The sequence below is a fragment of the Scyliorhinus canicula genome, chromosome 30 (genome assembly GCF_902713615.1).
Source record: "Scyliorhinus canicula chromosome 30, sScyCan1.1, whole genome shotgun sequence".
Classification (NCBI taxonomy): Eukaryota; Metazoa; Chordata; class Chondrichthyes; order Carcharhiniformes; family Scyliorhinidae; genus Scyliorhinus; species Scyliorhinus canicula.
In genome coordinates, this window is record NC_052175.1 from 14839506 (window position 1) to 14865197 (window position 25692).

Below are 25692 nucleotides of genomic sequence, written 5' to 3' on the forward strand. Positions count from 1 at the left end.
AATTGTCTGTATTACATCTCACAATGACAAGGTGATTCGCTCTTCAGGGGAGCTAGAATAATAAATAGAGGGCGCACTAAATCGGAGCGAGCCGCGACATCCACCCATTGTCCAGCCTCCCACGGATCTGTGGTCAGGTGCTCACCTGGGGGTGCAATGATTCAAATAATCTGCTCAAGCCTCACGTGCCCAGGGCTAGGGATTGTGGTCGTAGTTAGAGCACAAGGTTTGTGGTGGTGTCCAAAGACAATGGCTTCAGTCTTCCCGATATTTAACTGGAGGCAATTTCTCCTCCTCCAGGAGAGGGAGCAAAGCCATGACGAGGGAGTTAAAGAATATAGAATCATGGAATCTCCAGTGCAGAATGAGGCCATTCAGCCCTTCGAGTCTGCACCGACCCTCTGGAAGAGCACCCTATCGAGGTCCGCTCTCCCTCGCCAACCCCCCTCTCCCCCCGCAAGGTCCACTCTCCCTCGCCACCCCCCCCATTTCCCCCCCGCCCTATCTAGGCCCACTCCCCCTCACCACCCTCCCAATTCTCCTACCCCCCCCCCCATCCCCGTAACCTCACCGAACCTTCACATCTTTGGACACCAAGAGGCAATTTTAATACCATATGACGGAACAGAAAGGGAGACGGTATGAATGCACGTCAGGTGAATTCATCAGATTGGAACCAGGCCAAATACAATAAGTTGATAGTGGAAGTCAAGAGGAAAGTGAGACCGGCAAAGGGAGAATATTGGGACAGAATCATAGTCAATGTAAAAGGGAATCTTGTTGCGTCATGTAAATAGGAAGCAGGTAGTAATGGGCCGAGTCCTGTTAGGGACAAAGAGGTAAGCTTGGAGCGCCGGGCAAGGTTAAAATACTGAATAACCACTTTGCAGCAGCGCTTATTAAGGGAGAGGAAACTGACAAAACCAGCGATAGAAACAGAGATGGTGATAGGCAGCACGGTAGCATTGTGGATAGCACAATCGCTTCACAGCTCCAGGGTCCCAGGTTCGATTCCCGGCTTGGGTCACTGTCTGTGCGGAGTCTGCACGTCCTCCCCTTGTGTGCGTGGGTTTCCTCCGGGTGCTCCGGTTTCCTCCCACAGTCCAAAGATGTGCAGGTTAGGGTGGATTGGCCAGGCTAAATTGCCCTTAGTGTCTAAAATTGCCCTTAGTGTTGGGTGGGGTTACTGGGTTATGGGGATAGGGTGGAGGTGTTGACCTTGGGTAGGGGGCTCTTTCCAAGAGCTGGTGCAGACTCGATGGGCCGAATGGCCTCCTTCTGCCCTGTAAATTCTATGAAAGGCCGGGCCTCCTTAAAGTGGATAATTCACCTGGTTCAGATGGTTTGCATGCTGGCATGTTGGATGCTAGCTGCTAAAGGCAATTGGGGTGGGGATAGTGGAGGGGCTTGTCGTCATCTGCCAACCTTCCCCAGGTATGCGGAGGTGCCAGCCGATTGGAGAGTGGTAAATGTGACACCTTAATTCGAGAAAGTGCCAGGACATTCCTCGCAACTACAGGTCAGTTAATTTACCATCAGCGGTGAGTGAGGTTTTAGAGGCAATAACGAGGAGGAAAGAATTCACAGACACTTGCAGAGTTTTGGATTAATTAAGGAGAGGCAGCATGGATTTGTAAAAGGTTTTTGACTACTTTTTTTTTCTTTTAATAAATTTAGAGTACCCAATTCATTTTTTTGCTCCAATTAAGGGGCAATTTAGCGTGGCCAATTCCGCCTAGCCCGCACATCTTTGGGTTGTGGGGGGTGAGACCCACGCAGACACGGGGAGAATGTGCAAACTCCACACCGACAGTGACCCAGAGCCGGGATCGAACCTGGGACCTCGGCGCCGTCAGGCGGTTGTGCTAACCACTAGGCCACCGTGCTGCCCCGTAATTCAACTTTTTGATGAAGTTACAGGGAAGGTCGATGAAGGAAACACAATAGAAGTCTAAATGGATTTTAAGTAGGTGCTTGACAAGATACCTCGTGAAAGGCAGGTTTACAAAATTGAGGTTCATGAAATAGGAGCGTCAATGTCCAACGTTGGCTCAAGGACAGAAACTGGTTGTTAAATCATGTTAAATAGTTGTTCCTCAATCAGGATAGTAGACAGCCGTGGACCCCAGGATCACAGCTTATTTTGATTTTTGAATACAGATTAAAATTTCAAAATTTGTCAATGATATTAAACTTGAGGATGGTTCCATTTGACTGCACCAGAACAGGATGGGAGTGTTTATTAATGATTAATTAAGTGAGAAATGTGTTGTAACTGCAGCATGTGGGTTTGCTGCTGGGCACCAGTACGACCCAGGCGGGGAAATGTGTCTGCGGCTCAGAGTGATTAAGCTGGAGGCTGAGCTGCAGACGCTGGGGGCGGATTCCCCGTTTTAGCGGCAGTGTTGACGCCGTCGTAAACGCCGGAGCGCTAGGAGCAGCGAACCCCCAACCCACAGGGTGCCAGCAGGGCACTGGAGCGCTTCACGGGCGGCGCGGGTCTGCGCATGCGCGCCACGGGTCCGCACATGCGTGTGGTTGCCTTCTCCACTCCGGCCCCCGGGCAACTTGGCACAGGCGCCCGGCGCGGAGGAACATAGCTCCCCCCACTCCCCGGAATTAGCCAGCCCGCCGATCGGTTGCCCCCGATCACGGGCCTGGCCACCGTTGAGGCCCCCCCCCCCCCCGGAGTCGGATCCCCCCCCCCCCCCCCCCCCCCTCCCCACGAGGATGACCCCCGCAGCCAGAACGCCGATGTCCCGCCGGGTAGGACCACACACGAACAATGCCGGCGGGACTCGAGCCTTCGAGCCTGCTCCGCCATTCATCACAATCGTGGCTGATCAGCCAACTCAATAGCCTAATCCTGCTTTCTCCCCATAGCCTTTGATCCCATTCTCCCCAAGTGCTATATCCAGCCGCCTCTTGAATATATTCAAAGTTTTAGCATCAACTGCTTCCTGTGGTAATGAATCCCACAGGCTCGCTGCTCTGTGTGAAGAAATGTCTCCTTATCTCTGCCTGAAATGGTTTACCCAGAATCCTCAGACTGTGACCCCTGGTTCTGGACACACCCATCATTGATAACATCTTCCCTGCATCTACCCTGTCTAGTCCTGTTAGAATTTTATAAGTCTGTATGAGGGGTCTGTGGGGCAGCACGGTAGCATTGTGGATAGCACAATTGCTTCACAGCTCCAGGGTCCCAGGTTCGATTCCCGGCTTGGGTCACTGTCTGTGCGGAGTCTGCACATCCTCCCCATGTGTGCGTGTGTTTCCTCCGGGTGCTCCGGTTTCCTCCCACAGTCCAAAGATGTGTAGGTTAGGTGGATTGGCCATGATAAATTGCCCTTAGTGTCCAAAATTGCCCTTAGTGTTGGGTGGGGTTACTGGGTTATGGGGATAGGGTGGAGGTGTTAACCTTGGGTAGGGTGCTCTTTCCAAGAGCCGGTGCAGACTCGATGGGCCGAATGGCCTCCTGCACTGTAAATTCTATGAGATCTATGAGATCCCCCCTCATTCTTCTGAACTCCAGCAAGAACGATCCTAATCTAGTCAATCTCTCCTCATATGACAGTCCCGCCATCCCAGGAATCAGTCTGGTAAACCTTCGCTGCGGAGTGAGAGGTTAAGTAGCAAATCTATGTAATCTTGAGCTTCATAGATCGCAGTATTGAGTACAGAAGCAGGGAAGTTATGTCGCACCCTCATAAAGCTCTGATTAGGTCCCAATTAGAGTTCTGCATCCAGTTCTGGTCACCGCACTTTAGGAAGGATGTGGGGGCCCTTGTGAGGGTGCAGAGGAGATTGAAGCTTTTGGGCCACAGATGTGGGGGCGGGTAAGAACATTTTGGTGAACGGGGACGATCTGGAACCCACTGCCCCCAAAGGTGGTGGGAGTGAGAATGATTTCAAAAGGAAATTGTGGGAAATAAACTTGCAGGGCCACAGGGATAGAGAGGGGAATGCGAGTGACTGCTCCACAGAGAGAGGAATAGGTCTCCTGTTCCCTAAAGGCGCCATGACCCTTCCAGCCACACATCCCTCAGAGATCACTACCACTACCTCTGCTGCGTGCCACCCTTCCCTTGCCCAGCTGACCCTGTGCCTAACGCTCCCTGACCCTCCGCTCCTTTAAGACCCAACTTCATTTGGAGGCACCGTGAAATAGCACGGCCGCCAAGTTAGATGGGAGAATGGTAAAAGGTGGGTTTCCCTGTGTGCCCGGACACACAGCGTGAAGAAGGTCGGATGTGTTCACCAAGTGTCTCTCTCTGTTTCTGTTGCAGGGCTGATTGTGTATTTGGGGATGATGGTGGGGGCCTTCCTTTGGGGAGGTCTCGCGGACAGAATGGGCCGCCGGCAGTGCCTGCTCATCTCTCTCTCGGTGAACAGCGTCTGCGCTTTCTTCTCCTCCTTTGTGCAAGGATACGGGACCTTTCTCTTCTGCAGGCTTCTCTCTGGCGTTGGGTAAGGTAGACCTGCTGCTCTGCTTCCTTACTCCCTTTCTCAAGCTGCGGCGTGCTGGCCTGCTTTCTCTGGGGGGGCGGGGGGGGCATTAACTTCTGAGGAGAGCGCTGGGCTGAGGTGAGGTGAATGGGGTGTTCCATTCAGTGGGCCTATGGAGGGTTCATAATTGGTTTCAAACGTTGATGGTCATCCCTGGTGGCTTGACAAAGAAATTCACCGCCGCAGCTGGTGGGGAGAGGGTGGGGGCAGGTTGCAACCAAGAACAACTCGTGTTTACACTCAGCCTCAGTACCTTAGGGTGGTCGGAGAGAGGGGAAATCAGCCAGGGTTCCTGCTCCTGATCACTGTCCAGTGATCCCTGGGTTAGAGAGAGAGGGGCAATCAGCCAGGGTTCCTGCTCCTGATCACTGTCCAGTGATCCCTGGGTTAGAGAGAGAGAGAGGGGAAATCAGCCAGGGTTCCTGCTCCTGATCACTGTCCAGTGATCCCTGGGTTAGAGAGAGAGGGGAAATCAGCCAGGGTTCCTGCTCCTGATCACTGTCCAGTGATCCCTGGGTTAGAGAGAGAGGGGAAATCAGCCAGGGTTCCTGCTCCTGATCACTGTCCACTGATCCCTGGGTTAGAGAGAGAGGGGAAATCAGCCAGGGTTCCTGCTCCTGATCGCTGTCCAGTGATCCCTGGGTTAGAGAGAGAGGGGAAATCAGCCAGGGTTCCTGCTCCTGATCGCTGTCCAGTGATCCCTGGGTTAGAGAGAGAGGGGAAATCAGCCAGGGTTCCTGCTCCTGATCACTGTCCAGTGATCCCTGGGTTAGAGAGAGAGAGGGGATGTCAGCCAGGGTTCCTGCTCCTGATCACTGTCCAGTGATCCCTGGGTTAGAGAGAGAGAGGGGAAATCAGTCAGGGTTCCTGCTCCTGATCACTGTCCAGTGATCCCTGGGTTAGAGAGAGAGAGGGGAAATCAGCCAGGGTTCCTGCTCCTGATCACTGTCCAGTGATCCCTGGGTTAGAGAGAGGGGAAATCAGCCAGGGTTCCTGCTCCTGATCACTGTCCAGTGATCCCTGGGTTAGAGAGAGAGGGGAAATCAGCCAGGGTTCCTGCTCCTGATCACTGTCCAGTGATCCCTGGGTTAGAGAGAGAGAGGGGATATCAGCCAGGGTTCCAGCTCCTGATCACTGTCCAGTGATCCCTGGGTTAGAGAGAGAGAGAGGGGAAATCAGCCAGGTTTCCTGCTCCTGATCACTGTCCAGTGATCCCTGGGTTAGAGAGAGAGGGGAAATCAGCAAGAGTTCCTGCTCCTGATCACTGTCCAGTGATCTCTGGGTTAGAGAGAGAGAGAGAGGGGAAATCAGCCAGGGTTCCTGCTCCTGATCACTGTCCAGTGATCCCTGGGTTAGAGAGAGAGGGGAAATCAGCCAGGGTTCCTGCTCCTGATCACTGTCCAGAGATCCCTGGGTTAGAGAGAGAGAGGGGAAATCAGCCAGGGTTCCAGCTCCTGATCACTGTCCAGTGATCCCTGGGTTAGAGAGAGAGAGAGGGGAAATCAGCCAGGGTTCCTGCTCCTGATCACTGTCCAGTGATCCCTGGGTTAGAGAGAGAGAGAGGGGAAATCAGCCAGGGTTCCTGCTCCTGATCACTGTCCAGTGATCTCTGGGTTAGAGAGAGAGAGACGGGAAATCAGCCAGGGTTCCTGCTCCTGATCACTGTCCTGTGATCCCTGGGTTAGAGAGAGAGAGGGGAAATCAGCCAGGGTTCCTGCTCCTGATCACTGTCCAGTGATACCTGGGTTAGAGAGAGAGGGGAAATCAGCCAGGGTTCCTGCTCCTGATCACTGTCCAGTGATCCCTGGGTTAGAGAGAGGGGAAATCAGCCAGGGTTCCTGCTCCTGATCACTGTCCAGTGATCCCTGGGTTAGAGAGAGAGAGGGGAATTCAGCCAGGGTTCCAGCTCCTGATCACTGTCCAGTGATCCCTGGGTTAGAGAGAGAGAGGGGAAATCAGCCAGGTTTCCTGCTCCTGATCACTGTCCAGTGATCCCTGGGTTAGAGAGAGGGGGGAAATCAGCCAGGGTTCCTGCTCCTGATCACTGTCCAGTGATACCTGGGTTAGAGAGAGAGAGGGGAACTCAGCCAGGGTTCCTGCTCCTGATCACAGTCCAGTACAAAAGAGTGTGTCTAGGTGTGCTTGTGCACGTCTATCTATGTAAATATTTGTCTTGGCATCCATGTGTTTGTGTGTGTACATCTGTTCCTGTGTCGGTGCATGCAACCCTATCCTTCTAGTCGTTTCACGAACGTGTGCTTCGCTGGCTAGGGCAGCACTTATTGCTCATCCCTAATTGCGCTCGACAAGGTTGGTGGCGAGCTGCCTTCTTAACCGCTGCAGTCTATGTGGTGTAGGAATCTAGCGATGTTAGGAACAATGACAGTGAGGGGCAGCACGGTGGCGCAGTGCTTAGCCCTGCAGCCTCACAGCGCCAAGGTCCCAGGTTCGATCCCGGCTCTGGGGTCACTGTCCGTGTGGAGTTTGCACATTCTCCCCGTGTTTGTGTGGGTTTCACCCCCACAACCCAATAAGATCTGCAGGGTCGGTGGATTGGCCACGCTAATTGGGGGAAAAAAATGAATTGGGTACTCTAAAATTTATATATAAAGAAAGAACAATGACGGTGAAGGAATGTGGACGTAGTTGCAAGCCAGGATGGGGTGCGGCCTGGAGGGAGAAGTAAACGGCAAAAGGGGAATCCGAGTGGTTCCGAAGAAAGACATTCATTCAGCATAAGAGCAGTGTTTACGCAGGACCCGGTTACACATCTCAGTGTCCTCACTCCTTCCTGTCAACTGGATCTGTCCCATGCAGGGTTATAATAGAGGGGAACATCCAGGTGGTGCTGTCCCCATCCATCTGGCCTTCTAAGTGGTGTAGGTCACGGTGTTTGGAAGGTGCTGTCAAGGGAGCTTTGGTGAGTCTCCGCATCGCATCTTGAGGGAGTAAATGTTTAAGGTGCTGGATGAGGTGCCAATCAAGCGGGGCTGCCCTGTTCTGGATGTTGTTGAGCTTCTTGACCGTTGTTGAAACTGGACTCAGCCAGCCAAGTGGACAGCATTCCCTGATCTGTGACCGAATTGGTGCTTATCACCCACTCTTGTAGCTATGGTATCGGTATGGCTGATTCAATTCAGTTTCTGGTCAATGGTGATCCCCAGGTTGCAGATAGTGGGGGATTCCTCAGTGGTAATGCCACTCAATGTCGAGGGAAGTTGGCTAGATTTTCTCGGGTTGGGAGTTGGTCACTGCCACTTGTGCGGCGTGAATGTTACTTGCCATTTATCAGCCCGAGCCTGGATATTGTCCAGGTCTTGCTGCATATGGACACGGACTGTTTCAGCACCTGAGGAGTCACGAATGGTGCTTGTGGGTGATATGCATCACTGTAAATACACAAGGGGTTAATGTAAATACACTAAGACTAAGTAAACACTAGAGGGAGCACCGGAGATGTCATGACATGCAGACATACAGCTAATGAACACATAGAATAGGACATGACCAATGGGCAGTCAAGACACCCAGAGGCGACACGACCACAAGGGGGCATTACACAACCCATATATAAGGACATGCTCTGTCTCTTTCCACAGGCGACACTCAGAGAAGGACAGGGGCAGTTCAGAAGCATCACACCCACCACGTGGCTTAGAGCAGACTGGTTAGTTAGACTGAGTTACTAAAGCAAGATTAGCAGGAGAGTCGAACTCAAGTTGGAGAATTGTTAACTGTTCAATAAATGTGTTAAACCTCGCTCCAAGTCTGACCCTTCCTTTGTCAGAGCGCACATCAAGGAAGCAGCTTATGCTACATGCAGAAGCGTAACACAACAGTGCTGACCATTGTGCAGTCATCCGCGAACATCCCCACTCTGACCTTACGATGGAGGGAAGGTCATTGATAAAGCAGCTGAAGATGGTTCGGCCTCGGACACTACCCTGAGGAGTTCCTGCAGTGATGTCCCGGGACCGAGATGCTTAACTTCCAACAACCATAACCATCTTCCTTGCCGCTCGGTATGACTCCAACCAGCGGAGGGTTTTCCTCCTGATTCCCGTGCAGTTCGGTTTTGCTTAGGTTCGTTGATGCCACATTCAGTTAAAGGCTGCCTCTGGGAGACTGATGGGATAGTAATTGGCCAAGTTAGATTTGGCCTTTTTGTGGATAGGACATTCCAATTTTCCACATTCTTGGATAAATTGGTGTTGTGGCTGTACTCAAATAACTTTGCTCGGGTCGTGGATAGTTCTGGAGCATAAGCCTTAAGTACTCTTGCCGGAATATTGTCAGAAACCACAGCCTTTGCAGTATCCAATGTCACCCGCTGTCTCTTGATGTGGAGCGAATTGATTTGGCTGAAGTCTGGTATCTGTGATGCTGGAGGCTTCAGGAGGCCTGGGCCAAGATGGATCATCCGCTTTCGGAATGTCTGGCTCAACAACATGGTCGCAAGTGATGGACGTTGAAGTCCCTTGCCCAGAGGACATTATGTGTACTTTCCACCTTCGGTGATATTTCCAATTGCTGTACGTGGAGGAGAACTGATTCATCAGCTGAGGGAGCAGGGTAGGTGGTAATCAGCAGCTTTCCTTGCCCCGTGTTTGACCAGCTGCCAGAAGACTTCATGGGATCGAGAGCCGATGTTGACGAGTCCCAGGGCGCAAGTCCCTCCTGACTCCGTACCGCTGTGCGGCGACCTCTGGTGGGCCGGCCCTGCTGGTGAGACAGGACATACCCAGGGATGGTGACACTGGTGTCTGGGACATTTGTCTGTAAGGTATGATTCTGTGAGTATGACTATGTCAGGCTGCTGCTTAAATAATCCTAATTTTGGCCCTGATGTTAGTGAGGAAGACATAGCAGGCTAACAGGGCTTGGCTTCCAGTACCTTGATCGATACCAGGGTTTAATTCCATTTGTATTTTGGAGTGGTTGAATTGAATGGTTTGCTAGCCCATTTCAGAGGGCGAAACTACTGGATGGAAGACTTCCCTCTCTAAAGGACATTAGTAAACCAGACGGGTTTTTACAGTAATCAAGGACAGTCTCATGGTTACCTTTATTGAGAGTAGCTTTACTTTAGATTTGTTTTCTTAAATTGGATTTAAATTCCTCTAGCTGCCTTGGTGAGATTTGAATCCATTATCCCAGAGCAATAGCCTTGATCTCTGGATTGCTAGTCCTATGACATTACATCTACGCCACCATCTACCCCAAATATCTATGTATGTGTGTGTGTGTGTACATCTGCTGAGGACAGGGCAGATCGAGGTTCGAGAGGGAGTCCATGAAGGAGTTGAATTGGTCCTGTGATATGTAACAATGGGCTGAACGGCCTCCCACATCAGCTGTATCATTTCCCAGATTCCGCGATGCTGTGGCAACCCCCGATGAGAAGGAGTAGACTGATTTATAACCAGGCTTTTTCCTGACTCGCTCTAGGATCGGAGGTTCCATTCCCATTGTGTTTTCGTACTTCTCCGAGTTCTTGGCCCAGGAGAAGCGAGGGGAGCACTTGAGTTGGCTTTGCCTGTTCTGGATGATTGGAGGAATCTACGCCTCAGCAATGGCCTGGGCCATCATCCCTCACTATGGTAAGGACATCAATGCGCGGGGGGCGGGGAGTATTGACAATACAGAGTGATAAAGGGCAGTGAGGCAGGCATAGTTTGTAAAGCCAGGCTTAGAATCCCAATCCTCAAGTGTCTCACATGCTACCAGCGGACCCAACACAGATAACCCGTGCTGAACCTGTCCTGGGAGTGTTTGATGGGGGACAGTGTAGAGGGAGCTTTACTCTGTATCTAACCCCGTGCTGTACCTGTCCTGGGAGTGTTTGATGGGGACAGTGTAGAGGGAGCTTTACTCTGTATCTAACCCCGTGCTGTACCTGTCCAGGGAGTGTTTGATGGGGACAGCGTAGAGGGAGCTTTACTCTGTATCTAACCCCGTGCTGTACCTGTCCTGGGAGTGTTTGATGGGGACAGTGTAGAGGGAGCTTTACTCTGTATCTAACCCCGTGCTGTACCTGTCCTGGGAGTTTTTGATGGGGACAGTGTAGAGGGAGCTTTACTCTGTATCTAACCCCGTGCTGTACCTGTCCTGGGAGTGTTTGATGGGGACAGTGTAGAGGGAGCTTTACTCTGTTTCTAACCCTGTGCTGTCCCTGGCTTGGGAGCGATTCAGTATTGGGATATCTTACACTAAATCACTGCAGCTTGAGTTTTGTTTATGGCAAGTACTGATTTGCACTGTTGTAACGCTAGATCCCTTGTAAAATGCGATGACATTGTAACTCAATCCTGCTCTCTGTAACACTTCCTCTCCTTTCTCTATCCATTGCTCTCCTCTCTCTGGTCTCTTTTCTGTTTATTTCACTGCAACCATGTTCCTTTCCTTTGGCTTTTCATTCTCTTAACACTTGTTCTTCTTGATCCCATTTTTATATCACCTCCTTCCCATCCCTCATTGACTGTCCCCCTCCCCCAATCACCCACCTCCATGCCTTCCCATCATTACCTCCTTTTCCCCACCCTGCTCCATCTTGGCCACCCAACTCCTCTCTCCCTCTTCTCGTCCATCACTCTCCTGCCTTATATTCATCTTTCTCTCCTCCCTTTTTCTCCAGGCTGGAGTTTCCAGATGGGCTCAGCGTACCAGTTCCACAGCTGGCGTGTGTTTGTCCTTGTCTGTGTCTTTCCTTCCGTCTCCGCGATTGTGGCCCTCAACTTTATGCCTGAGAGTCCTCGCTTCTACCTAGAGGTAACTACCTGCTGTTGCCCCTCCTTCAGTACTCGCTTGCTTCCAATCTGCAGCACCTCTTGGAGGCATGAATCTCGGCAGGCTTTATTAGTGTAGAGGGAGCTTTACTCTGTATCTAACCCCGTGCTGCTGTCTGTCCTGGGAGTGTTTGATGGGGACAGCATAGAGGGAGCTTTACTCTGTATCTAACCCCGTGCTGTACCTGTCCTGGGAGTGTTTGATGGGGACAGTGTAGAGGGAGCTTTACTCTGTATCTAACCCTGTGCTGTACGTGTCCTGGGAGTGTTTGATGGGAACAGTGTAGAGGTAGCTTTACTCGGTATCTAACCCCGTGCTGTATCTGTCCTGGGAGTGTTTGATGGGGACAGTGTAGAGGGAGCTTTACTCTGTATCTAACCCCGTGCTGTACCTGTCCTGGGAGTGTTTGATGGGGACAGTGTTGAGGGAGCTTTACTCTGTATCTAACCCCGTGCTGTACGTGTCCTGGGCGTGTTTGATGGGGACAGTGTAGAGGGAGCTTTACTCTGTATCTAACCCCGTGCTGTACCTGTCCTGGGAGTGTTTGATGGGGACAGTGTAGAGGGAGCTTTACTCTGTATCTAACCCCGTGCTGTACCTGTCCTGGGAGTGTTTGATGGGGACAGTGTAGAGGGAGCTTTACTCTGTATCTAACCCTGTGCTGTACCTGTCCTGGGAGTGTTTGATGGGGACCGTGTAGAGGGAGCTTTACTCTGTATCTAACCCCGTGCTGTACCTGTCCTGGGAGTGTTTGATGGAGACAGTGTAGAGGGAGCTTTACTCTGTATCTAACCCCGCGCTGTACCTGTCCTGGGAGTGTTTGATGGGGACAGTGTAGAGGGAGCTTTACTCTGTATCTAACCCCGTGCTGTACCTGTCCTGGGAGTGTTTGATGGAGACAGTGTAGAGGGAGCTTTACTCTGTATCTAACCTCGTGCTGTCCCTGCCCTGGGAGTGTTTGATGGGGACAGTGTAGAGGGAGCTTTACTCTGTATCTAACCCCGTGCTGTACCTGTCCTGGGAGTGTTTGATGGGGACAGTGTAGCGGGAGCTTTACTCTGTATCTAACCCCGTGCTGTACCTGTCCTGGGAGTGTTTGATGGGGACAGTGTAGAGGGAGCTTTACTCTGTATCTAACCCCGTGCTGTACCTGTCCTGGGAGTGTTTGATGGGGACAGTGTAGCGGGAGCTTTACTCTATATCTGGAGACTCCAGAGACCTATTTTCTTCCTGAAGCGGTACACAGTGAGATTACATTTATGGCAGTCTTGGCTTTATCAATGGGTTTCACTGGACATCCTGTTACTAGTGCAGATGTTACACCGGCACAAAGTGGTGCCCCCTTGGAGCGAAGCCTGCCCAGATCCCATTGCAGTAATTGTCAGACAGGGACAGTCATAACCCTGAATGATCTGAAGAGGGGTGTGTCTAACGGAGAACTTTCTTCTGACAGAATGGGAAACACGACGAGGGCTGGATGATTCTGAAACAGGTTCACGACACCAACATGAGGGCCAAAGGTTTCCCGGAGAGGGTGTTCTCAGTGAGTATCCGGATTGGTTCACAGTCTCTTCACTCAACTCCTGCGTCGAAGATTTAGGCTCGTAAAGCTGTGACAAATCTGGCTGTCTTCACTAACCCGGTGCCAGATTCCCACACTCCCATAACCCAAGGGATCACTGGACGGTGATCAGGAGCGGGAACCTTGGCTGATTTCTCCTCGCCCTAACCCAGGGTCACTGGGCATCCTGGGGATGGTAGGCACTGCAGCAACAATGAGCTGGTGGTGGAAGGAGTGGATGTCTAAGACATTGGGCAGTGTTGCTGATCAAACAGGTTGCTTTGCCCGAGATGGTGTCAAGTTTCTCTCGAGTGTTATGCCACCTGCAGTTGTCTAGGAAGTACTACACTCACTTCTGGAGTGGAATGGCTCAGTGAACAGAGTGAGCTACTGATTGCTAGCTGATCTGTAGATTTACTCATTTATAGTCGTACTTAGGGCAGCACGGTGGCACAGTGGTTAGCATTGCTGCCTACGGCGCTGAGGACCCGGGTTCGAATCCCGACCCTGGATCACTGTCCGTGTGGAGTTTGCACATTCTCCCCGTGTCTGCGTGGGTTTCACCCCCACAACCCAAAAGATGTGCAGGTTAGGTGGATTGGCCACGCTAAATTGCCCCTTAATTGGAAAAAATAATTGGGCTCTCTAAATTTATATAAAAAAAAAGAAAAAAAAAAAAAAAATTTATAGTCGTACTTGTCACAAAAAGTTGGCTTTGATCATTTTTCTCAAGCTTCACAATGTTTCCATACACTTTGAATGATGAAGATTGTACCATGGTTAGCTATGTTACACTGCAGGATTGATTGATCTTCTCCTGCATCTTTTACACATCAGTGCATAGGGACAACTCTGTAGGCTGAGCTGTAAAGATCACGAGTTGAAGTAGAGGTAATGGTGAGTCATGTTCCATTGAGCTGTGTCATGTCGTCTCTCGAGGCTGACTGTGTGTGTTTTCGCAGGTAACTCACATTAAAATCCCCAAACAGATGGATGAGTTGATCGAGATCCAGTCAGACACAGGCACCTGGTATCGACGTTGGCTAGTCCGCTTCACCAATATCTTTCAGCAGGTACAGATCCCAGGGGCAGCCATTATCCATTGGTGGGGAAGTGCGTGAATCACAAGAACTTTTCTCCTATAGGGTGGTGTAACAGAAAGCAGCAGCACAGACAGAGACCTAGGGTGGGACTGAGTGTAATAACGTTCATCTCACATCCGTTTTCTGTTCTGGTAGGTTTGGAGCAACTTCCTGCAGTGTTTCTCGATCCAGTACCGTCGCACAACGCTGCTCATGATGGCAGTCTGGTTCACAATGGCCTTCAGGTAGGGTTTGCGATGTAGCCCCGAGTAACTCGCTCATTAACCGAGAGTCGGCAGGTGTCGGGAGATCGTCGCTGACTCATTCTCCCGAAACACATTCCAGTACAGAAACACAGAACTGTTGCAGTATAGGAAGCCCTATCTGAATGCTTCGATTGAACCTGGCTCCCTAACTGAATGCTTCGATTGAACCCGACTCCCTATCTGAATGCTTCAATTGAACCTGACTCCACCACATTCTCAGGCAATGTAATACAGACGTTAACCACTTGCTGTTTGAAAAAAAATTTCTAAGGGCAGCACGGTGACGCAGTGGAGTCTCACGGTGCTGAGGTCCCAGGTTCGATCCCGGCTCTGGGTCACTGTCCGTGTGGAGTTTGCACATTCTCCTCGTGTCTGCGTGGGTTTCGCCCCCACAGCTCAAAGATAGAACATAGAACGATACAGCGCAGTACAGGCCCTTCGGCCCTCGATGTTGCACCGACATGGAAAAAATCTAAAGGCCATCTAACCTACACTATGCCCTTATCATCCATATGCTTATCCAATAAATTTTTTAATGCCCTCAATGTTGGCGTGTTCACTACTGTTGCAGGTCGGGCATTCCACGGCCTCACCACTCTTTGCGTAAAAAACCCACCTCTGACCTCTGTCCTATATCTATTACCCCTCAATTTAAGGCTATGTCCCCTCGTGCTAGCCACCTCCATCCGCGGGAAAAGGCTCTCGCTGTCCACCCTATCTAACCCTCTGATCATTTTGTATGCCTCTATTAAGTCACCTCTTAACCTTCTTCTCTCTAACAAAAACAACCTCAAGTCCATCAGCCTTTCCTCATAAGATTTTCCCTCCATACCAGGCAACATCCTGGTAAATCTCCTCTGCACCCGTTCCAAAGCTTCCACGTCCTTCCTATAATGAGGCGACCAGAACTGTACGCAATACTCCAAATGCGGCCGTACCAGAGTTTTGTACAACTGCAACATGACCTCATGGCTCCGGAACTCAATCCCTCTACCAATAAAGGCCAACACACCATAGGCCTTCTTCACAACCCTATCAACCTGGGTGGCAACTTTCAGGGATCTATGTACATGGACACCGAGATCCCTCTGCTCATCCACACTACCAAGAATTTTACCATTAGCCAAATATTCCGCATTTCTGTTATTCTTTCCAAAGTGAATCACCTCACACTTCTCCACATTAAACTCCATTTGCCACCTCTCAGCCCAGCTCTGCAGCTTATCTATGTCCCTCTGTAACCTGCAACATCCTTCCAAACTGTCTACAACTCCACCGACTTTAGTGTCGTCTGCAAATTTACTCACCCATCCTTCTGCGCCCTCCTCTAGGTCATTTATAAAAATGACAAACAGCAACGGCCCCAGAACAGATCCTTGTGGTACGCCACTCGTAACTGAACTCCATTCTGAACATTTCCCATCAACTACCACTCTCTGTCTTCTTTCAACTAGCCAATTTCTGATCCACATCTCTAAATCACCCTCAATCCCCAGCCTCCGTATTTTCTGCAATAGCCGACTGTGGGGAACCTTATCAAACGCTTTACTGAAATCCATATACACCACATCAACTGCTCTACCCTCGTCTACCTGTTCAGTCACCTTCTCAAAGAACTTGATAAGGTTTGTGAGGCATGACCTACCCTTCACAAAACCATGCTGAATGTCCCTAATCATATTATTCCTATCTAGATGATTATAAATCGTATCTTTTATAATCCTCTCCAAGACTTTACCCACCACAGACGTTAGGCTCACCGGCCTATAGTTACCGGGGTTATCTCTACTCCCCTTCTTGAACAAAGGGACCACATTTGCTATCCTCCAGTCCTCTGGCACTATTCCTGTAGCCAATGATGACCTAAAAATCATAGATGTGCAGGATAGGTGGATTGGCCATGCCAAATTGGCCCTTAATTGGAAACGATGAATTGGGTACTCTGAATTTATGAAGAGATTTATGTCTCTTTGGCTTCTATGCCCTCTGGTTCTCAATCCTTTCACAAGTGGGAACAGATTCTCTTTCTCTACTCTGTCCAGGCCCCTCATAATTTAACCCCGTGCTGTACCTCTCCTGGGAGTGTTTGATGGGGACAGTGTAGAGGGAGCTTTACTCTGTATCTAACCCCGTGCTGTACCTGTCCTGGGAGTGTTTGATGGGGACAGTGTAGAGGGAGCTTTACTCTGTATCTAACCCCGTGCTGTAGCTGTCCTGGGAGTGTTTGATGGGGACAGTGTGGAGGGAGCTTTACTCTGTATCTAACCCCGTGCTGTACCTGTCCTGGGAGTGTTTGATGGGGACAGTTTAGAGGGAGCTTTACTCTGTATCTAACCCCGTGCTGTACCTGTCCTGGGAGAGTTTGATGGGGACAGTGTGGAGGGAGCTTTACTCTGTATCTAACTCCGTGCTGTAGCTGTCCTGGGAGTGTTTGATGGGGACAGTGTAGAGGGAGCTTTACTCTGTATCTAACCCCGTGCTGTACCTGTCCTGGGAGTGTGTGATGGGGACAGTGTAGAGGGAGCTTTACTCTGTATCTAACCCCGTGCTGTACCTGTCCTGGGAGTGTTTGATGGGGACAGTGTAGAGGGAGCTTTACTCTGTATCTAACTCTGTGCTGTACCTGTCCTGGGAGTGTTTGATGGGGACAGTGTAGCGGGAGCTTTACTCTGTATCTAACCCCGTGCTGTAGCTGTCCTGGGAGTGTTTGATGGGGACAGTGTGGAGGGAGCTTTACTCTGTATCTAACCCCGTGCTGTACCTGTCCTGGGAGTGTTTGATGGGGACAGTTTAGAGGGAGCTTTACTCTGTATCTAACCCCGTGCTGTACCTGTCCTGGGAGTGTTTGATGGGGACAGTGTGGAGGGAGCTTTACTCTGTATCTAACCCCGTGCTGTACCTGTCCTGGGAGTGTTTGATGGGGACAGTGTAGAGGGAGCTTTACTCTGTATCTGACCCCATGCTGTAGCTGTCCTGGGAGTGTTTGATGGGGACAGTGTGGAGGGAGCTTTACTCTGTATCTAACCCCGTGCTGTACCTGTCCTGGGAGTGTTTGATGGGGACAGTGTAGAGGGAGCTTTACTCTGTATCTGACCCCGTGCTGTAGCTGTCCTGGGAGTGTTTGATGGGGACAGTGTAGAGGGAGCTTTACTCTGTATCTAACCCCGTGCTGTACCTGTCCTGGGAGTGTTTTTTTTTAAATTTAGAGCACCCAATTCATTTTTTCCAATTAAGGGGCAATTTAGCGTGGCCAATCCTGTAGATCTTTGGGTTGTGGGGGCGAAACCAACGCAAACACGGGGGATTTGCAAACTCCACACGGACAGTGACCTGGGGCCGTGAACGAACCTGGGACCTTGGCGCCGTGAGGCAGCAGTGCTAACCACTGTGCCACCCGCCGTCCTGCCCCTTCAATGGGACTGGTTGATGAGATGGGATAGAATAAAGAATCCCAACAGAGCAATATTAGACCATTCGGCCCATCGCGTCGGCACCGACCCTCAGAAAGAGCATTCTACCTCGCCCCCCCCTCCCCCTATTCCAGTAACCACACCTAACCTTTGGACACTAAGGGCAATTTATCACGGCCAATCCACCCAACCTGCACATCTTTGGACTGCGGGAGGAAGCCGGAGCACCCGGAGGAAACCCACGCAGGCACGGGGGGAACGTGCAGACTCCGCAGACGGTGACCCGATGACGGATTTGAATCCGGAATTGCTAACCACTGTGCCACCAGTGAGGGGGCTTTACTCTGCATGTAACCTGAAGTTTGTGAAATGAAACCGGGGAGTAACTGCTCCCAAACCCTGCTGATCTAAGCTCTGTCTTCCTCAGTTACTACGGGCTGACTGTATGGTTCCCGGATATGATCAAACATATGCAGATGATGGAGTACTCGTCCCGCACCAAAGTCTTCTACAAGGAAAAGGTTGAACACTTCACTTTCAACTTCACATTGGAAAATCAAATTCACAAGAACGGTGATTACTACAATGACAAGTAAGTGTCCAGGGAAGTACATAAAAGAGGATGGGATTCCAGAGAGTGATATTACTAGGTCATTCAGGATACACGACCTGCCCTTTAGCTGTGGGCTCTCAGAGAGTTCCACCTTGAGGCGGTTGAGGGGTGAGTTGCCATTACTCCCCTGCGGCATCCTGGACTCAAAATCCCCTCAACCTGCTGATAACGACCAAGAACCTCTTGTTCTCTGGGACATGGTGTCCAATTGATGTGCCATCAATGAACACAAGACGAGTAGTGAACGTAACTGAGGCTTTAATAAGCTAAACAGAAAGCCTCCTGGCCTCTGATCCCGAACTGGGGCAGAGGCGGAGACCAGCCACCTTCATACCCAGCCCGAGGGGAGGCGGAGCCATCAGGCAGTGGTTTACCACATTACATGTAATACAGTAGCAGTTTACCACAATACACATTATAATATACTACAGTGGTTTACCACACCAATTACAACTCAGATCAGGGATTAGGCTGCTCATCAGTCAGGGTGGTGTGTCGAAGGTCACCAATCATTTACACGTTGCACCATTAACTGCGCTTTATTTGTGCTTCGTGTGGCCCCTTTCAAGTTCAGTGATGATATTACCTCCCTCCGATTGGGTTTATCAGCCCTGTTTTTAAAATCCGTTTGTTCTGGGCAGGTTTATTGGGATGAACTGTCTGCGCTTTATTTGTGCTTCGTGTGGCCCCTTTCAAGTTCAGTGATGATATTACCTCCCTCCGATTGGGTTTATCAGCCCTGTTTTTAAAATCCGTTTGTTCTGGGCAGGTTTATTGGGATGAAGCTGAAATCGGTGATATTTGAAGATTCCCTTTTTGAAGAATGTTATTTTGAAGACATTACCTCCAGCAACAGTTTCTTTAAGAACTGCACCTTTATCTCAACACTCTTCTACAATACAGGTTCACTAGCTTTGTTTCACGCTCCTCGTCTCTGTCTCCTACACTCTGTCCCTCCCCTGTGGTCCTTCACCCTCAGTGGATGCTGGTAGCATGTGGGTGTAAGGGCCTGATCTTGTTTGTGTTCTTAATCTGCAGTAAGATGTGTGTATGTGTCTGCAAGCAGCTCAAGGATAATGGTCAGTGCACCTGTGGTTTAATGGGAGCGCACGCATGTGTGTGTATGTGTCAGTGGACCTGTGGTTGAATGAGTGTGTGTGTGTGTGTGGGCCTGTGGATGAATGGGCGGAGTGTGTGTGTGTGCTGTGTGTGTCAGTGGACCTGTGTTTGAATTCAGGAATGTGTACGTGTCAGCGAGGGGGAGAAATAGAACAGTTGGAGGACTTGCATGGGCAGTATGTGTGTTCCTCCATTGCTGCGATGGTAAACTGTGTCATTGTCTGTGTACAGATTTCTTTGACTACAAGTTGATGGGCTGCCGTCTGGTAAACAGCACCTTCCTCCACAGTAAAGAGGGCTGTCAGCTTGACTTCAGTGATGATAACAACGCCTACATGATCTACTTTGTCAGCTTCTTGGGTTCTCTGGCTGTGCTGCCTGGAAATATTGTGTCTGCCCTCCTCCTGGACAAAGTTGGTCGACTGAGGATGCTGGGTGAGTTTCAGGAGCACCGAATGGGTTGGGGGGGGGGGGGGGGGGTGGTGAGGAGAATCTAGAGGTTTGATGAGGAACAAACTTGGAAAATCCTTCTCGCCTCATGTTGCTGGCCGTGGACTGGACTGCTAGAGTTATGCAGCGTAATCTTGAATTCAGTGTAACCTACATGTCTGGAGACTTTCCAGTGTTCCACAGTGTCTAACTTCCCTCTCTTTTTTTTCTTCCTCTCCAACACCAGCCGGCTCCAGCACCCTCTCCTGTATCAGCTGCTTCTTTGTGTCTTTTGGTAACAACGAATCTGCGATGATTGCACTGCTCTGTCTGTTTGGAGGAGTAAGCATCGCTTCATGGAACGCACTTGACGTCATTACAGTGGAACTATATCCATCGGATAAACGGTACGAGTGAGCTTCTCTCAGGTTCTGGTTCCTTTACCTTGGGTGACACGGTAGCACCGTGGTTAGCACTGTTGCTTCACAGCGCCAGGGTCCCGGTTTCGATTCCCCGCTGGGTCACCGTCTGTGCGCAGTCTGCATGTTCTCCCCGTGTCTGCGTGGGTTTCCTCCGGGTGCTCCAGTTTCCTCCCACAAGTCCCGAAAGACGTGCTTGTTGGGTGAATTGGACATTCTGAATTCTCCCTCCGTGTACCCGAACAGGCGGCGGAATGTGGCGACGAGGGGCTTTTCACAGTAACTCCGTTGCAGTGTTAATGTAAGCCTACTTGTGACAATAATAACGATTGTTATTAGATTATTACTTTCTCTGCTGGAAACTGTGTGGGCTGAGCATCCAAAAGGGGGAACATTGGAGACCCCAGTCTCTCCCCGCTCCACATTTCAATTTCCCTGCTGTCGCCCATGCTCCCAATGGCTCGCCACTCATGGTTTCCCCAAGTCTTCCAGCGCTGCTGCTCCCTTGTTTCTGGAGCTACAGCTCTCTTGCTGCTTCCCGCTGTTCCGAGCGCACCCCGTCTTGGCTTTTCTCCACTTGGTTTTCCTGGCGCCCCAAGTCTCTCCCCACTCTATTTTCCTGTACTCTGTGTCTCTGACGGCTCGGTACTTCTGCTATTTCTGGTGCTCTTGTTCACCAGTGCGCCCAGCCTTTTCCGGTGCTGTTTAAAATCGGTAACCAATGTTTCTTTGTTTTTTTTTTACCCTGGCAGGACCACGGCCTTCGGATTCCTCAATGCTCTCTGTAAGCTGGCGGCTGTGCTGGGCATCAGTATATTCCAGTCCTTTGTGGGGGTGACGCGAGCGGTGCCCATCATGCTGGCCTCTGTTGCCCTGGCAGTGGGCAGCTACCTGGCTCTAAAGCTGCCAGAGACTCGCGGCCAGGTGCTGCAGTGAATCTGGCTCCGGCTGAGCCCCCTGTAGTTGTAGACACTGTGACTCATCCCCTTCTCTTTTATTTCTCCGTATTGTTCTTGTATGTCTTCCCAGTGTGGACAAAAAAATGAAATTCTCCACCACTCATTGCCAGCTCCTGCAGATGTAAATAAACCCTTCTGGAATTGTGCACATGAGTCTCACTGTACAGACCACAGTGAGTCCAATATGCCAGGACCCCTAGGAGCACAAACTCTAGACTTTCGTGATCCAGTCACCCCCCCCCCCCCCCCCCCCAGAGCACAAATCATCCACCGTGTAATCCCGACAAAAGGCAGCGTTTTCAGTCTGTCCGTATTGCTGGACCAATTCTCGAACTGTAAATACAGCATTTTAAAATCCAACCATGGCTGGCGGAGGATGCAAGTGCAATACCAAGGCAGTGTCTGCCACCAGGCCCTGACCCTGTGATCTGTACAGTGACCCGACTTTTCCATTTCCTGGTATCAGACCAACTTTGTGCAATTTTTAGGTATAGGTGTGCAGAGTGACCTTTTCCTGTTAGATTCAGTCCAATAATCCAGTCTGACAGTGAAGCACAGAGCCAGCTGGGTGTGATGGGGGGGGGGGGGGAGGGAGCAGAGCGAGAATCAGTTCCTCTCCATTTCCAACTGGTGGCTCCAATGACTGGGTAGGGAGGGGAGGGGGGGGGGGGGGGGGGGGGGGGGGGGGGGGAACACAGCCACTGATCAATTACAAACCAGACCCAATGAACCTAAGCACACACACACAGCCCTTTGAGTCTGGTTAGGGTACGAGCACTGACCATCCTGCTGAAGATATTCACATCTCGAGGGCAGAGGAGAAGACAAAATAATTTACGAACGAAGACTTCAAAATCAGAATCGTAGCAACCCAATCCCAAGTCAAACCTCCTCTCCCTTCACTGCCCCCCCCCCCCCCCACCCATCCATCCATGGTGCTCACTTAAGCAACAGTAGGCCAATGTGGTGACAATCAGTGGCTCTGTGGCTGTTGTATGGAGTGAACCGTTGTCAATCGCCAAATATTTTTCTACTGTGTCGTTTTAATTCTCTGGTGAGAGATTTGTTCAGACTTGTGAATGCTGTAGCTTTAGAAATTGTGTGTGCGTGCGTGTGTGTAAATGGTTTTGTGCAGTTGTACCACTATTCCTTGTACCTGGATGCTGCCTTGTTGTCTGTCTGCGTATAATTCTGTGATAGATGGAGGTTATCTGTATAGTTTCTGACATAATAGAGTATAATTGTAGCGTGTCTGAATTTTAGCTGTTTTGTATTACATTAAAATAAAAAGAGGCAGGTCATTGGCAAAAAACTACTCCAAGCTGTAACAAAACAAATAAAAAGGACAGTGGATCATCCGTTTAATCTTTCTGGAGTGTCTTTGTTTTATCTTGTCTTTGGAGAGAGGGCGAAGGAGGAGATTTAGTGCACCTCACTACCCAAGATCTTGGAAGTGTAGAATCGGGTTCCACTCCTGTAACCCCTACCGAACACAGGATGAAGACAGTATAAGGATCGGTTTGTACCCCCGACAGTCAAATATCTTACCGACTATATCACCTTGATAGGCTTTAAGAAGATAGGACTTAGGAGGAGTGGGTTATTTGGTCCTTTGAACCATTCAGTAAGATCTGACTGGGATATATGAAATTTAAAAACATGACATTGTATTTAACTATGTTATTAAAGGTTTTTTGAGTAAGTAACAAACACGAAGCGTGAAGAAGAAGCTTGTAGATGTGGTGTACTTGGATTTCCAAAAGGCATTTGATAAGGTGCCATATCAAAGATTGCTGCACAAGAGAATATGGTAAAGGTTAATAATGGATACATGAAGGGTTGGTTTGCTAACAGTAAGCAGAGAGTAGGGCTAAATGGGTCTTTTTGGGGGGAGGCAAGCTATAACTAGTGGGTGTGCCCGAGATTCGTGCTGAGGTCTGAACTATTTATAAACTACATCCATAATTTGAATGAAGGGGCCGAATGTATGATAGCTACATTAGCCGACGACATCAAGATAGGTAGGAAGGTGAGTTGTCAAGAAGAGGTCGAGAGTCTGCAAAGAGATACAGACAGGTTGAGTGGGCAACAGGTGGCACGGTGGTTAGCACTGCTGCCTCACTGCGCCGAGGGTCCGGAAAAGCAGTATACTATTTAAATGGAGAGAGATTGCAGGACTTGGCGGTACAGAGGGATCTGGGTGTCCTAGCAGGCGAATCACACACAAAAAAAATCGTCCAGCAGAGAAATCCAATTCTGAAAACAAAATCTTCAATGAGGGACTTTGTGTCGCATGGAGAGACTACAGATGTTGGATTCGTCTCCTTTGGATTGAGTTTCAAGAGGTGTTCAAAATTACACAGAATGTTAAAACGGTAGAGTGGTCAGTAATCAGAGGAGGCAGATTTAAGGGATAGACAGAAAGGGCCCCCGAGGAGAAATTATTTTTACACTGGGCTATCGTGATCTGGAATGTAATGCATGAACAGGAGGAGAGGCATATTCAATAATAGTGTTTGAAAGGAAATTGGGTAAAAAAAAAAACACAGAATGGAAGGTTTGTTGGGCTCCAGGGAAGAATGGGAGTTAAAAGTGCAGCTCTTTCAAACAACCAGGAAAGCGGGATGGGGAAATCACCGTTTCCTGTTCAGTGTGATAAACATTGAAACTACAGAGCAATCAGATTTATTTTCTTGATCAAAGTGCCCATTTTTCAGACCATTCTAGAAGTTTGTGACAGAAATGCCCGCTGTCCATATCCGTCCGGTAGGGTGGTTCTCCGTGGGCAACTAGCTCAGCGTCCTTCAGTCTTTTGAAACTGTTCCCTGTTTAATCACCGTGTGCCGGTCGTGTTTCGACCCTCCCAGACAGGCTGGGCTCCTGTCAATGTGAGGCTCGGCTCCCCACTGCCGAGGGGTTTTGGCCTGGATGGAGAGGGCGTGCACGCTAACCTCCAGCTCCTGCTTCAGGGCCTCGTTGACCATCCGATGCCGCTGCAGCAGGGGCACCCCCTCAAACCTCTCGCTGACCACCACCACTTTGAAGTGGGTCTCCGAGCCCGCGGGCACTGCGTGCATGTGGCTCTCATTGATGACCTGCAGGTGCGTGGGTGCCAGGCCCTGCTCCAGCTTGACGCGGATTTCACTCTCCACTGGCCTCTCCATGGTCCGGGCTGATGTCGCTGTCGTCGCCGCTCTCGAGCCGAGGAATGGCACAGAACGAAGCAGCTTCGCCGGGCGGCTCATCCAAGCTGCCTTCACCACCTGCCGACTGAAGCATTAAGGCAAGTTAGCAATCCAGAGGGTGAAAGAGTACCGAGTACACAGGGTGTACTCACGATACAACCATCCATTCCTTCCCCTCCTCCCCAATCCCCCCACCATGACTGGCTCCTTAGACAGCTAACCCTCCAGGATTCTTTCCAGCAGTCTCCAGGAATTAAACATTAACTGCAGACTCCACCATCACCGGCAAGGGAAATTCACGCTGTACGGGCAATAGATGCTAGCTTTGCCCAGAAGGTCCACTTCCTGCAAAAGAGTTAAAAACTCCAAGATACTACACCAAAAACCAAGGAGGGAAAAATCGTAGGAGGCTTCAAATAACCTTCGACGAGCATTTGTGCTGATCACGGCAATGTTGTACACGCGGACAGGGAGGCAAGAAGCAACCGATCAGAGATTGAAACATGTGTCCTCTTCCGGAATGGCACAGGAAGGGGCACCAAGTAGATCCCCTGGGTGGCATTTGAAAGGAAATTGGGTTAAAAAAAAACACCAAATGGAAAGTTTGTTGGGCTACAGGGAAGAATGGGAGTTAAAAGTGCAGCTCTTTCAAACAATCAGGAAAGTGGGATGGGGAAAAGACCGTTTCCTGTTCAGTGTGATAAACATTGAAACTACAGAGCAATCGGAATCACTTTCTTGATCAGAGTGCCCATTTTCCAGACCATTCTAGAGGTTTGTAATGTGACAGAAATGGCCGCTGTCCATATCCGTCCGGTAGGGTGGTTCTCCGTGGTAGCACAGTAGCACAAGCGGATAGCACTGTGGATTCAAAGCTCCAGGGTCCCAGGTTCGATTCCCCGCTGGGTCACTGTCTGTGCGGAGTCTGCACGTTCTCCCCGTGGCTGCGTGGGTTTCCTCCGGGTGCTCCGGTTTCTTCCAACAGTTCAAAGATGTGCAGGTTAGGTGGATTGGCCATAGATTGCCCTTTGTGACCCAAAAGGTCAGTAGGGGTTATTGGGTTACGGGGATAGGTTGGGGTTTAAGTGGGTCGGTGCAGACTCGATGGGCCGAATGGCCTCCTTCTGCACTGTATGTTCTATGTTCTAGCTTAGACATGTCAATGGTGGGCGGAGAAGAAACAGTTCACTTGACAGTGCGGCACTCCCTCAGTACTGACCCTCTGACAGTGCGGCACTCCCTCAGTACTGACCCTCTGACAGTGCAGCGCTCCCTCAGTACTGACCCTCTGACAGAGCGGCACTCCCTCAGTACTGACCCTCTGACAGTGCGGCAGCTCCCTCAGTACTGACCC

At 50.3% G+C, this 25692-nt stretch overlaps 3 protein-coding genes across 5 annotated transcripts in view; 2 read left to right on the plus strand and 1 right to left on the minus strand.

The window, feature by feature from the left end:
* LOC119958634 (synaptic vesicle glycoprotein 2A-like) overlaps positions 1–21547 on the plus strand; it is a 38982-nt gene extending 17435 nt beyond the window's left edge. For 2 of the 3 annotated variants that reach the window (XM_038787164.1, XM_038787165.1), the window contains exons 3-13: positions 4290–4470; positions 9958–10109; positions 11144–11277; positions 12749–12838; positions 13819–13929; positions 14095–14183; positions 18042–18206; positions 18997–19130; positions 19578–19781; positions 20023–20182; positions 20947–21130. In XM_038787164.1, the coding sequence (XP_038643092.1) occupies positions 4290–4470; positions 9958–10109; positions 11144–11277; positions 12749–12838; positions 13819–13929; positions 14095–14183; positions 18042–18206; positions 18997–19130; positions 19578–19781; positions 20023–20182; positions 20947–21130 (1604 nt within the window). Of the gene's footprint in view, positions 1–4289; positions 4471–9957; positions 10110–11143; positions 11278–12748; positions 12839–13818; positions 13930–14094; positions 14184–18041; positions 18207–18996; positions 19131–19577; positions 19782–20022; positions 20183–20946 lie in introns of all 3 variants that reach the window. The other variant, XM_038787166.1, reaches the window with a different exon arrangement.
* Positions 21548–23822: 2275 nt separating this feature from the next.
* On the minus strand, positions 23823–24444 carry bola1 (bolA family member 1). The gene has a single exon (XM_038787168.1). It carries the CDS (start codon positions 24396–24398, stop codon positions 23958–23960), a length of 441 nt encoding a protein of 146 aa, XP_038643096.1. The 5' UTR covers positions 24399–24444; the 3' UTR covers positions 23823–23957.
* Positions 24445–25130: 686 nt separating this feature from the next.
* Positions 25131–25692, plus strand: part of LOC119958623 (ankyrin repeat and death domain-containing protein 1A-like) — a 30522-nt gene continuing 29960 nt past the window's right edge. The window contains exon 1 of the mRNA XM_038787104.1: positions 25131–25154. Within this exon, the coding sequence (XP_038643032.1) occupies positions 25131–25154 (24 nt within the window). The remainder of the gene's footprint in view (positions 25155–25692) is intronic.